We start from the raw sequence: 15,000 nt of genomic DNA on the forward strand, positions 1-15,000 counted from the left end.
TAGCCATTCTCTCTCTCTCTCTCTCTCTCTCTCTCTCTCTCTCTCTCTCTCTCTCTCTCTCTCTCTCTCTCTCTCTCTCGTTTGTGTTTATGTGAAACTGGAAAAGCCTTAAAACCTGACAGTGGAGAGTATCCACTATAATTTTATGTAACTTGTAATTAGATCATAATCTATTACTTGATCATGAGGTAAAAAGTGTGATTTATTTTACGTGTATTCTTTTCTGTATCTGATAAGCTTTACCAATTCTAAATGTTGAGGATAACCAGAACAAATGAATACCATACAACTAACGATTACCAAATATTTTTTTTTTACCTGGTTCTGAGGTGCTGGTCAATCCCATCGCATTGGCGGATGACGAATCGGTTTTGGTGGTTTTATTATTTCTTGTTTCTTCTTCTCTGTGGCCATCCAAGATCGTCTTTAGATTGGCCCGTCCTTGGATGATGCTAATATATATAACTGTTACCATTAAAGACTTGAAGGTGAATACACGCACCATTTTAAAGAATATGTAGAGAGAAATCTTTTTACTAATCTCGGTAACTGGTACAGTGCGAACTGATGACAGGAAAGGTTTGGACAAATAATTAACGCTTCTATTTTCCTGCCAGAGTTCTTTTCTTTAGTAGGAAGTAAGGAGGGTTTTAAGAGGAAAGAATATTCGAAATTGCGAAGCCATTTCAAGACCGAGGTAGAAATCTTGCCACCTTTTGAGATAACTGAAAGGATGGGATAGTTTTTAATGTGATGGGTATAACGCATGAAACGGCAAACCTTTAATTAAAGTGCAAATATTTTCCTTTTTAAGCAGGTGTCTCTCTCTCTCTCTCTCTCTCTCTCTCTCTCTCTCTCTCTCTCTCTCTCTCTCTCTCTCTCTCTCTCTCTCTCGTAACAGATAATCAGATCTTGATCTGTTGTCAGATCGCCCAGGTTCGCAAAGCTGGCTATAATTAGAATACTCTACTTTTACTGTAAAAGAAAAAAAAAAGAAAAAGAAAAAAGAACTGCTGACCAAGAGAATCCAGTCATTGAAATGGGTGTTGCACTTGTGAACTAAATTACAAAAAAAAAAAAAAAAAATGGCGAAATTGCTGTCCATAAATAGTCAATTTCTAAACGTAACATTTGACTTCCTAGTTTTCAGTTGAAGTTCATTCGCCAATAGCGTCGGGCTTTTGTTAATAATCAAATAACCTTACTTGGTAATAATTAATTTCACCAACTTATAAAGTATTTAGAATAATTACTATCATGATTAGTTTGGTTTGAGTCCTAAACTCTTCGATATATACATGATTTTATTTGAATGACGCTTTTGGCATTTTGATTTCTAATAGTTAAATGAGAGATTAGTTCACCAAACGTTTAGCTGGGCTCCACAAGGCACTAGAAGAATGGGAAGACTCAGGCCTTCGTGGCTAAGGACTATAAAGTGCGAAGTAGATGATGATGAATGGAGAAGTATTGAATTAAAAGCTCAAGACAGAGACGACTGGCGAAATCTAACCGAGGACCTTTGCGTCACTAGGCATAGGAGGAGATGATGATGATGATGATATTATTAACGCTAACGAGGTTATTGTTTCTTGGTTATTATCAAAATATATTTTTTTTCTGGTGAATGTAATAGACTTTCTGCTGCTATTACATCAGTTTTAACTTCCTTTATTATGAAAATAGTCACATCTGCATTATCCTCTTTATTTTTATGGGATTAAACGCCTTTTCACTGTAACAACAATAATAGATTATTTATCCTTTGTTAGAGAAACGGGATGTTAGAATTACTTTTACAAACTCACTTTGGACGATAAGGCTTACTTATGACTGTCTTACTGTTCGACTTAAAAGCTTTATATATATATATCTATATATATATATATATATATATATATATGTATGTATATATATATATGTATATATATATATGTATATATATATATGTATATATATATATGTATATGTATATATATATATGTATATATATATGTATATATATATGTATATATATATATATATATGTATATATATATGTATATATATATATGTATATATATATGTATATGTATATGTATATATATATATATATATATATGTATATATATATATGTATATATATATATGTATATATATATATGTATATATATATATGTATATATATATGTATATATATATATGTATATATATATGTATATATATATATATATATGTATATATATGTATATATATATATATATATATATATCTATATATATATATATATATATATATATATATATATATATATATATATATATATATACTCTAGAACCAATAGTTCTGTATTTGTAGGAAAAAGTAAAATATCCAAGCATTTATTTATAAAGTCAGTCATGTTTCCAATAGGTGAAAAAACAACATCTGTGTCCCTGGCAGTACATGGCATAACAGGATACGACTAAGAAAATGTAAAATTATGGTTTATAAACAGTATATACACAAACTGGATTTGTATAAAGGTATAAAATTGTATAACAACATTTTAAGTATACTTAATTATACTTTAAGTATATAAGATAAAGATTACCAGTAGCAACTAAACGTGAAATAAAAGTAGAATGATAATATTCTATTAGTATAAACAAATAAATGTACAAATTTACAAAAGCGAGCTCAAGCTTTGATATTTTGAGAGAGCAATGGCAATTTGCCAGATGGAAAAAGATAGAATGATGCATTTCTTAATTCAGCTAAGCAACTTGCATTACGTTTCTAATTTGAATCAAATATGAGACCCGTTTAAAATATCTTTAAACCTGATAGGGATATTAGTTTGCCTATTGTCCTTCTTTGAGATAGACGTTTCCTCTTATGACATTTTTGCTCTTCAAATAAGCCACCATGGAAAGCCTGACATTGTTTGCCTTCACGTAAATGTCCGAGTCAGGCCTTGAAGGTTCAGGTACAACACCACCAGCATTGGGTCTGGAGTGGGATGTGTTCATAAGGTTAGTTCCTGTGTTTGTAGAGGGAAATCTTGGATTTTTCGGTGGAAGTAAAGGTACTTTGGCCTTTGCCTCCCGGGCAATTGATTCTGGTTTTCCTTCGTTGGTCGATGCTGAACTCTGAAAAGTAATTATTTTGATTAATAATGCTTATAATTCCTTGTCTGTTTTAGGTTTACACTGATGCACATAACGATTGGTGATTGCAGAACGAGGTAACTGGTGTATAGACTTGAATTTATATCAGATGTAAAAGTACTTTTAATAGAAAATTATACGACGGGAACTGCAAAGCGTACATGAAAGCAGAAGATTTTACTCTGCTGAAGTTTTCCCCCATATAATTTTTACTCGTTGCCAAGAAAGCACCAACTGAAAACCTGGGTACTATACCTTTTTCCGTCGGTTGCAGGCGCTTGCAATATTGCACATCAAGCTGAGGAGGAGGGCGGCCATCATAACAGCAGCTAAGTACCACGGACATGAATGCCATTGCTTGACCAAGCTCATTTCTGAAAACAAGATTTAGGTTCATAGGTATTACATAATCAAGATCATTCAGTTGATATGATTGCTTCGAATTGTACTTCCTTACTACCTGTTCGCAATAACTATTAATAACTCTTTTGATGTAGTTATTAGTGCTTTTCCTAATACATCATTATTATTATTTTCTTATTATTCCGTATGGAGAATAAATACTTAAAATATAATCAGGATAAAATAGACCTTAGTATTGAAGATGTCCCTGTAAAATTCACAATCTCCTAAGATTTTGGAAACTCTAGTTTCGTTTTTCAGGAAAAGATGTATTAAAATGAAGCTATGCGCTTAAATCTAATTTATTTGGTGAGCAGACAGTGCCTCACAAAGTGTGCTTCTTTATTCAATAAAAAAAAAAGAAAAAAAAAATATGTCATTATTCTTGGCAGTGCAAAGGGTTACTGACCTAGTCCCCGGGTCGAAGATGTGTTTGATAAGGTTTTAGGCTCCCAAAATTCAGAAGATCTATAGGCCTCGAGACTAAGTTACGCAGAAAAACCACTAATTCTTAATTTCGTGTTATAGGAAGCCGACTCTTCGAGCGTGTAATGCATATAACCCTCCGATAGATTTTACATTAAGAGAGAGATTAATATCAAATGATGTCGACTGAAATCATGATAACCATTATGGGCGAAGAAAAGAAGCTATACAATTTTTCGTCGCAGAATATAATTCTGTATGCTGGCAGGTTATCCGGCAATGCTTCGACTCTTTGTAAATTATCATCTTTTTGTTCAAGAATTACATATTCCAGAACTTTTTACTGGAAGTATAGATTCGGAATTGGTCTGGTTAATCGAGAGCATCTTTGAGAACTTGTGTAAACAAAGCCACGATCTCAAATTTAGGATGTCCATAGTCACTAATGTTTACTGTTTTTCCAATTATACCCGCTAGACTTGAAAACATTTCCCACGTCTATTACTTTAGAAAGTTTAGATGTTGACATCAGATCAATCGTACACTTAGAAAAAAAAAAACTGTAAATTTTCATCAGAAATTCTCCGTGAAAATATACTGTTCTCATCCGTATTTCATTAAAATACAGGCGACCGTAACTTTACCTTACTTTGTTATTATCTTTTACAGTTGATGACCGTAATATCACTCTTTCACGTCGATATAACCGTTTTTAAAACGGTAAAAATCCGGGAATAAATGTTGCCAAACTTTTACCGTTTTTAATGCAAATTTTTAAGTGTACATTTTTCTTCCACGGTTAAATCTCGTTTTTTTTTATTATTATTATTTGTGCCTATGGTTCAGCACCAATCATATTCGGAATTTACACGAAAGATCCAGTTTTTTCATTAACATTTCCCGTCAGACTATTTAGCATGCGATATAATTTATTCATGTCTGCAATCATTTATGGGAAATTTTGCTTAAAGTATTCGGCTTTCTTCATACTTAATACAGGATTGTATCAGCCCTTAACGATTTTATATGACCTCCATACGCCTTCCTTTGTTAAGTCCTTTTTTTCTTCTTTTATTTCTGCAAATTCTCTTTAATTAACCTTACGAGTCTGTCCTTAATCATTACAGTCTCTTTTTTTCCATCAGCGGATACATGCTGTTTATTCATTCTCATTCACCCTATTTAGGGTTGTGGTGGTCTATTGGAAATGTCCCTGCCTGGAGGTCCGCTGGACTAGGGTGCAAGCATGCTGAAGTTTGATAGTTTCTTTAGTGTCTACAACCTCACCATCCTTGTGAGCTAAGGAAGGGGGAGCCTATAGGCCTACCTGCTGAATCATCAGCAGCCATTGCCTGGCCCTCCCTGGTCCTAGTCTGGGTGAAGAGGGGCCTTTAGCGCTAATCATATGTCTATATGGCCTGTCTCTAGGGTATTGTCCTGCTAGCTAGCTAGGTCATTGTCACTGTCCCTTGCTTCTGCTATTCATGAGTGGTCTTTAATCCTTAAACCTTAGTGTATACATATGTAAGGCAATCAACACAAACAGAGCCTATTAATCGTAAGAAAATTTTACTATCATAATTTATTTTGCGAGTAATTTCAATAAGCACAGAGAGGATTTTGATTTATTTCTGAAACTTGATTTCTTTATCGCTGCTTTTCAGTAAGGGTAATCTAAAATGTATAAGCTTATCCGCTGGAGAAATAGGACACTTCTCCATACTAATATCTGATGCGTACAATATTATTCATTCCATCACTTAAAACTAAATGCAGCGTGTGCTTAGTCAAAGATATTACACAGTCAACATTGTTAACCAACTGATATGATCGAAGGATTGTAAAGTACGACAATAGATTTTTTTTTTAGAATTTTGTTTATAGAATTAATTTGTATTAAAAATTATTACTTTAGTTTTTCTATCTTAAGATGAGAAAGGAAAAGCCTCCCTCTAACCTTTGTTATCGGAATATGAAAGAAAACCTGTGTATTATGGGATAGTTCCAACTACCTTAGCCCTATTAAAATCATTGAGCCCTGTTTCAACTCTACCAATATGTAAGATTTGTCATTTATCACCTGTCCCATTTGCAGTGTTATGTTACCAACAGATTGTATACATTGTTTACATAGTCACAGTTCCTGACGTCCTATACATTTTTGTCTCAACCGTGCCCCGTATCCTATTGACTACCTGGTCTCTACATTTGACGAAATTTACCACATTTCCATTTGATGTAGTCTCGTAACAATAATTGGAGCGTCTATGAGTGCTTTTTCAACCCCATTTCCTCTGATTTTAGCAGAAACTGTAGTGGATTTTATTACAAATTGATTCTTCCACTTATTTAGAAAGTCAAGATTTTCGATGATCAATTTATTCTGAAGAAGTGTTTTAATTCTTTCGTTCTACCTTGTTTCCAGTATTGTTCTCCTGTCTGGTCTTCAGCTGCTGAGTCTCATCTTAATTTGTTGGATAGGAACTTACGCTCTATTAAACTTCTTATTCCTGATCTAGATATTAATCTTTGGCACCGTCGTGCAATTATTTCGTTATGCATGTTGCATAAGATTTGTCATAATTTTGACCATCCTTTACGTTCAGATCTTCCCGGACAGTGCCATCATATTCGTAATACTAGGCTTGCTGTTAATTCTAATAGTCAGGCCTTCTCCATCATCAGGCTCAATACTTCATAGTATTCTAGAAGTTTTATTCCATCTGTGACCAAATTGTGGAATGGTCTTCCTAATTGGGTAGTTGAGTAGAACTTCAAATTTCAAACTTGCAGCAAATGTTTTCATGTTGAACAGGCTGACATAAGTCTCTTTTTATAATTTATTATGAAAGATTTGTCTTAATATTGTTACATTACTTAAATCATTTTATTTTTATTAGCCCTTACTTCTCATTTATTTATTTATTTCCTTATTTCCTTTCATCACAGCCATTTTTCCTTGTTGGCTTAAAGAATCCTGCTTTTCCAACTAGGGTTTTAGCTTAGCTTGTAAATTAATAATAATAATAATAATAATAATAATAAACTTTGTCATAATAAGTTATGCTCTCGTTTGATGTAGCTGTCAATTTTTGTCGCGTTATCTTTATTGATTCAAAGGTTTTTGCTAGATTAACAACCCCCGTAAGGTTAACTTATTTTTCGTTAATATCCTGAGTAGGATTTGCTTCTCCTAACATGCTCTCCAGATCAACGATACCAGCATTTTCCCGTTCAAACTTTACTCTCCTTTCAGTAATCACCATCTCTCATTTTTTTTCCTGTTCTTTCCATGTTGATTGCACCACGCTTATATTTTCAGAACAGAATTATGTTATTTTCTTTATATAATTATCACGGGTGATATTATTTATTAGGACAGACTTTCTGCGATGCGGGCACCATCGACACTTATGCACTTCGCTTTGGACATCTTAGTTTGATAATACCCCTTTTGAAACTCAAGTTCTTGAAGCCCACACTCTGAAAAGTAGCATTACGAATCCAGACCTTTAAAAACGAAACATTCTGAAACAGGTTTTTATGCGACACTTTTTTAATGAAAACGTTTGAACGATACCATTTGCAACAAATGTTTTGTAGCGACATTTTTAGAAACAATACTTTCGTAGCAATACTTAATGAGGTAACACCTTTTTTAAACGAGACCCTTTATAAGCAACACCTGTAAAAGATATATTTTGAATCGACACCTTTGGAAACAAGACATTTTGAAGTGATAAATTTTTAACAATACAATTTAAAATAATCCATTCGGCATTACACCTTCCCCGAGACCAGGTGTTGACGAGGTAACCATCTGTGTTATATAAATGACAAATTTTCTTATATTTCTTATATTGTTTTTTTTCCTGACGGAATATTATAATATTTGTAAGAAAAATATCCGTAATACTCTCCTTTTTAAGGATCATTTTGTCTTGCATCATCATATCTAGTATTCTATTCTTGTTATAACTGTCAAGTTTTATATATATATATATATATATATATATATATATATATATATATATATATGTGTGTGTGTGTGTGTGTGTGTGTGTGTGTGTCAAGACCTTGTCTCCAAATGGCTATTTGTGAAGAGGCGAGGTTTCCATCCCTCTATAGCACGGATGTTTAGTTCTATAAATCCTGTGTTATCTAGGAATCAACTGTGATCACGAATGATACTGAATAGTTTGACATAAATTTTGTTCTTTTAAGAAGTTCTAGAATATCTACGGTAAGCGATGAATAATGGTTATTCTGACAACGAACTTAGATTACTGTGAATATAGTCATCCGAAAAAAGCCAGACTAGAGGGCTTTTTCACTTTATGTAGGATGTTGATTCTGATATTTTCAACCTATTGCAAGAGACAATTAACTGTTAAGAACTATTTTTTAAAGGTTAGAGTATCACAAATAGATTATAAAGCAGTAGATTCAAGAATTGATAGAAATCAGTTTTTCATACAAGTATTTTCGAATTGCTCACCTGGCGTTTGGTTTTTCTTTTCAAAACTTATCAAATGTGTACAATTTGATCGTAGGTACATCATAGCGCTGTCTACTTCTCCTCCTCTAACGAAAATGATCTGTTGAGGATATATGAAAGGAAAAAGTTGATAAAGCAAGAGTGAATACAGACACAGGAAATTTAATGAGATCGAATCAGAATTAGATTTTAGAACCTCTCATGTTAAGTGTTTTATGCTCATAGAAGCAAACTATCTGAAATTGCCTGTTGAAATTCTCTGTAAGAGAGGGAATGTTGTTTACTAGGAGTATATTAGAATTAAACCAAAATATTTAACAGTATAAATAAATGTACCCATGGTTTTTACATCAATTGGGAAATGTTGAATTGATTATATGTTAAATGTTCTCTTTAAAAGTACTATGTATTACTTGACCCTTACCTCAAACCGGGTACTGGCATCAGTTTCGAAATATGATGGCATGCTATGATTGGAAAACCTCTTTCCGTTTATATTGAACCAGATACTGGGTGGACTTGTCTTGAACTCTAGTTTGCATTTGTCTGCTCCTTTTAGTATCACAGAAACTTTAACATTAGGCTCCACTTGCATGCTTAGGCGTTTCCCTTTTGATATTTGCCACACTGGCTCCCCCTCTGTAAATAGAAATAAGAATGGAATAAAATTTTAAGTACCTACAGTTTGATGCTTCTAGCAAATTTCATGCAAAAGTATATGAGTTTTCAATTGAGGTGATTAATATTTGATACTTACCTCGAGGACAGTTCCGGAAAGTAAATACATTACGAATGATCAAATGCTGCGAAGAAAGCTCCTTTAATTTCACCTTATCAGATAACAGCTGAATAGAACTATTAGAAGAATGGCGTAGCTCAAGTTGTGGGTATAGTAGCAGCTCCATTGATACCCAACCTTTGAGATCAGACAGCTCTTGCGGAAATTTTAACAGCCTCCCTTTCTTCCATAAACACTGATCTGGGAGAAGTACCTTTGTAATTTGGGAGGTAAGAAGAAACACATTGAACTACATGCATTAAATAGTTCGCACTAATTTACTGATAATATATGTACATTTGTATGTCCAAATGCAGAAGTTTGTGCTTGAAGGCCATGTGTATATGTTAGATTCTATATAGTTGTATGGAACAGGTAATATCTTGAATATATATGTGTGCGTGTGTATGTATTTTATATGTATATAATATATTTAGTATGTATATATACACATATATATAAAATATATGTATATATTATATACATATATATATATATATATATATATATATATATATACTACATATATATAATGTATATTGCTGATCTTCCCCCCTATGGACTAAGGTTTCAGTTAATATATCTAAATGAGGTTATTTTACCCACATACCATACCCCAAGGACATTTTTTCATTTGATTGTGATAATTATTTCCAAAGTTTTGAATTTGGGTCATGAACTGATTAGTTAAGCATATGTGGAGAAAAAGGATACTGTTCCATAGTGTGTGGTGCTCTATTATCTGTGCTGTCTCTTATTGCCCTGTCTTATTAGGCTGGTTGCAGGAGTCGAAGAAAAGGGAATGGGAAATCTTGAAATGGTATTTAGTAACAAAAAATTTCGTCTGTTTGTGGGTAAAGGAAAAAAAGTCATGGCAGAATTGCGATGAGATTGAATGCTGTTTATGATGAGGGTTTTGCAATGACTTGTAATGATTGTAGTCGAAGCATTATGTATAGTAGTGTTTAATCTTGTTTATAAAATTTATTAGGGACATTCATTGCACATTTGTAAAAATAGAATTCGTGCTCCAGTTTATTGTCTCAATGGGTCCTCCTTTCCCATCAGGATCAAGTGATGAACATTTTTATAAAAGAGCAGTTGATGAAACAATGAGATAAGAGGTTGTAAATGGAATGTTGTATTAGTTTCTTCAAGGGAAATTGCAGGAAATGGTAAAAGAATTTGTATTTGTCTGTAATAAGAATAATGTGAAAGTGAATGTTAGAAAATTAGATTCGACTTAAATAAATGGAAGGCAAGAAACAGAAATAATGTTTGTTAGATTATCTCGACTTAGACTGTGAGTCACAATGCTGTAGGTCGTCTGCAAAAGAAGACTACCAGCTCTTCTAGGAGAAGGACACTCCAAAATCAAACCATTGTTCTCTAGTCTTGGGTAGTGCCATAACCTTTGTACCATGGTCTTCCACTGCCTTGGCTTAGAGTTCTCTTGCTTGAGGGTACACTCAGGCACACTTCTATCTAGTTTCTCATCCTCTTGTTTTGTTAAAGTTTTTATAGTTTTTATAGGAAATATTTATTTTAATGTTGTTACTATACTTAAAATATTTTATTTTTTTATTTCCTTTCCTCACTGGGCTCTTTTCCTTGTTGGGGCCCCTGGGCTTATAGCATCCTGCTTTTCCAACTAGGGTTGTAGCTTAGCATTTAATAATAATAATAATAATAATAATAATAATAATAATAATAATAACAGGCAAAGCTCAAATATTGTACCTCATTATGAATCACGTTAGGTGCAGCAAGTTTCAGTCCTCAAACAACTTCTCAGGATAAAAAAAAAAAAACTATTTAATATAAATAAGATGTTAGGAAATAAGGTCTTAGAGAAAGAAAGTTAATGAGTGGAATTAGAGAGAATGGAGCAACCCATTTGTTCGTTTTGGGTTTAAGGGGAAGATTTGGCTAAACTTGAGTACATAATGAAAAGTATTTATGTCTATGGCAATTGCTCTTATTCTGATTTAAACCCAAGGTTCTCTGACCAACCTCGAAATTCTGCTGTAGTGGAAACCATAAATTTAGACTGTAGCTCTTGGAGTTTACTGTTGTGTTCAAAGATTCCTGCACTCTGCAGCCTGAAAGTAAAGAAAGAATTATAACAAGTTAGTTTTTGATTATTGAAAAAGAATAGCTTTGTATAATCTATAAACGTTTTATCATTTATCATGACAGCGTTCAAGTTTAAAGGGAGGTATGAAGTTATGTTTTCGAACCTTCAACAACTGAATCTGCGACTCTGACTATATTATTTACTCGATTTTAAAGTCTTAACTCTTGATGTTCTAACATTTAATAGTTTAGAGATTACTAACTTCCTCAATACCATATACATCCTATGGCCCACCCTGTCGGTGTTGAGACTTGTCTATGAATTGCTGCTATGCCATGTTTTCCCTACCAACAATCAGCCATTAATCCAATAATGTCGTTAAATATACAAGAAGATATGGCATAGCTGCTCAAAGGTCAATTGTTTCAGCTATCTGGTTATTCCCCTTTTCCATGAAAGTGATTGAATTTGGCAAGAAAATGTGGCAACAGCTCTGGGTCTTTTCCTTTTATAGCTAGACTGTAAATCTATGCATAAAATCAGTTTATAACAGTTCACAAGTTGTTCACAAGAGTCGTTATTTCCTTTCAATGACAGACCATTTCTTGTAAATTCTCGACTTATCTTCTTTGTACTTTAAGATTAGCGCAAAATCCTTTCTGTACGATGTATGCCCCCTGAATCTGTTAAGAAAAAGTAAATTCATTCACTGAATTTGAAGACTAAGTTACATGCAAATGGGAGTTCATTACGAAAACATGAAAAGAGGACCAAAAACCAATAAGTATAGATTATTTCAATTGAAATCTATTTTTCGTTATCAATTAATGATGAAAATGTCACTAAAAAGCTTCAAATACTTATGGATCATAAAACTTCATAGTGTTCGGAAGACTTCATAATTAAACTGTTAAATGAAAAAATAAGTGTTTGCTACTTTTCTCTCCTGTTGATGAATACAATTAAATTTCAACTACAAAGAATGGTAATCAAAAGGGCAAATTGGAAAATATCTCGAGTTATGCTCAGTGCAATACCTCATCAATGCTGAGGGATGCCATAGGTTGCGCATAATTTTGCAAAAAAAAAAAAAAAAAAAAAAAAAAAAAATGCCAAATTTGACACAATACACCCATCAAATATTATAACAGGAAAAGGTAGTGTTTTCCTTGTATTTTTATGGTTAATCTTTAGACGTCACACCTCGAAAACCGGAAGTGGGAAGGACATGTTCTTTGAACCATTCAACATTCTGGACAACTACCAAATTGGCTTAATTATTGTATCATTGTAGGCCATCGAATGGAATAATTTCAGCCTAATGTGTGTTTGAATTTGTCTGATTTCAGAAAAATTTTTGCTTGTCTTGACTTCATCTCACGTGATAAAAATTGCTGAATATTCTTACAATGCACGGCAAGCAATTTCTTTATAACGTATAGTGAACCATTTATGGGGCTCTCAAAGTAATCTTTAAATGAGAATAGTTTACCCCTCTCTCTCTCTCTCTCTCTCTCTCTCTCTCTCTCTCTCTCTCTCTCTCTCTCTCTCTCTCTCTCTCTCTCTCTCTCTCTCTTCCAATCAACGAAGTACTTACTGTCCTGCTATTTAGGACTTCCATGCAAAAATCACGACTCTCTCTCTCTCTCTCTCCTCTCTCTCTCTCTCTCTCTCTCTCTCTTCTCTCTCTCTCTCTCTCTCTCTTCCAATCAACGAAGTACTTACTGTCCTGCTATTTAGGACTTCCATGCAAAAATCACGACTCTCTCTCTCTCTCTCTCTCTCCTCTCTCTCTCTCTCTCTCTCTCTCTCTCTCTCTCTCTCTCTCTCTCTCTCTCTCTCTTCCAATCAAAGAAGTACTTACTGTCCTGCTATTTAGGACTTCCATGCAAATATCACGACTCTCTCTCTCTCTCTCTCTCTCTCTCTCTCTCTCTCTCTCTCTCTCTCTCTCTTCCAATCAACGAAGTTAAGAGGAACACTTGACCTGCTTAGGACCACCAGAAAAAGACAGGCGCTGTTGATGTATAAGCATCTGGAGCTTCCGTGTGGTAGGGCTGGATTTTAGCAACCTCGTCCCATAGATATACGCTGACAACAGATGGGTACATCCCTCACAAATGGAAAAATTTGAAGTATAGTAATATATACAGTATGCTGTATATATACAGTATATGCACCATATATAAATGCACACTATACGCTTCTTTTGTCTTTGTGAGGGTGGCATTGGAAGAATTTAGCCTTGTGGTATATTAGAAAGTTTTTGTGAGTGAGGGTGTTAGGCCAGTCTCTCTCTCTCTCTCTCTCTCTCTCTCTCTCTCTCTCTCTCTCTCTCTCTCTCTCTCTCTCTCATATATATATATATATATATATATATATATATATATATATATATATATATATATATATATATATATGTTACAGGCAAACTGTGTAACCAGGCATTTCACGAAATACCTAAAGATTTTAGGCATTTCACGAAATGTCTGATTCACTTTGGGATTTCGCGAAATGACTAAAATTTCCAGGCATTACTTGAAATGGCTGAAATTTAGTAGTTCTTATTAGACAATTTACCTGATAGAATTTAGTCAAACTGTGTAATTCTGGTATTTGTTGGAAAACACCACTTTCATGTGTTTTTAAGTATATATGGGTGCTGACACGGATTCTTATTCACTGAAAGTTGGTTTTGAATCTTTATTTTATAATTAGTCTTTATGAATATCCGTTAATCATTTCCATATATTTTTCATATAAATTGCACCCATAATTGTTTCAAGCACAGGTGTTCACTTTAAATTCAACTACCAAAGAAGTTAATTCAGTTTTGTTTGAAATGGCCTCTTTCTTTTATTTCTTTTAACCATAAAAGCAGGTAATTCAACAAACAAGTACCCTGATCAATATAAGCAGTTTTAGATTAAAGTTTGAAACAATTTGGATTGTAGATTTAACTAAAACTAATATCATACTCTAAATATGATAACATCACAAGGGAGGCTTCCTACTGTATTACCTGCCAAGAAAAGACAAAAAGAACCAAGAAAAAGGGAGTTGTGGTTCGCCCCATTCTTACTTAAGATTTCAATTCTAGCTTCCAAGTCATTTTAATTGACATTCAGTCATCTCCACAAGCCCAACACAGTGGATTATTGTGTACCAGTGCCATCTGACCAAGTTTGTCATCCTTCGCCCACTCACATCTTTTGGATATCATTTTATTGTTTGGTGCTCCATTCATCATACAATCAGATAATGGATCTGAGTTCACTGCCCAGGTGGTTCGAGAGATGAAGGATCTCTGGGCGCGTCTTGTGCATGGCAAGCCCCCAGAGAGGCACAGGGTCAAGGTTCAGTCGAACGGGCGACTTTAGACATCAAAGACATGCTGGCTGCTTAGCTCTCTGACAACACCCAAGATTGGTCCCTAGGCCTTCGTTTTGTTCAGAACCAGAACTCATCATACCATTCCAGGATCAAGAGGACCTCATATGCTGTTTTTCTTGGAGAGGATCCAAAAGTTGGACTCACTTCCACTAGCTTGCTTCAGGAGGTAATTGACCGCTTAGAGATAGAAGATGATCTTGCAGCACTAGGAGCCCAGTTTTCTCCTGATCCAACTGACGAGCCACTCGAGGCCTCTGAGCCAGTCATCATCACTACCTAGCCACCCCAGTTCCTTGAT

The 15,000-nt window shown here is 34.0% G+C and overlaps 1 protein-coding gene across 1 annotated transcript in view; it reads right to left on the reverse strand.

Annotated features, from left to right (window-relative positions):
• Positions 1 to 2,378: 2,378 nt before the first annotated feature.
• LOC137634119 (uncharacterized) overlaps positions 2,379 to 15,000 on the reverse strand; it is a 16,979-nt gene continuing 4,357 nt past the window's right edge. The window contains exons 2-7 of the mRNA XM_068366342.1: positions 11,246 to 11,334; positions 9,212 to 9,446; positions 8,879 to 9,093; positions 8,455 to 8,554; positions 3,384 to 3,502; positions 2,379 to 3,110 (exon numbers count right to left, since the gene is read on the reverse strand). Coding sequence (XP_068222443.1) covers positions 2,823 to 3,110; positions 3,384 to 3,502; positions 8,455 to 8,554; positions 8,879 to 9,093; positions 9,212 to 9,446; positions 11,246 to 11,334 — 1,046 coding nt within the window. The 3' untranslated portion in view covers positions 2,379 to 2,822. The remainder of the gene's footprint in view (positions 3,111 to 3,383; positions 3,503 to 8,454; positions 8,555 to 8,878; positions 9,094 to 9,211; positions 9,447 to 11,245; positions 11,335 to 15,000) is intronic.

The sequence above is a fragment of the Palaemon carinicauda genome, chromosome 44, assembly GCF_036898095.1.
Source record: "Palaemon carinicauda isolate YSFRI2023 chromosome 44, ASM3689809v2, whole genome shotgun sequence".
Classification (NCBI taxonomy): Eukaryota; Metazoa; Arthropoda; class Malacostraca; order Decapoda; family Palaemonidae; genus Palaemon; species Palaemon carinicauda.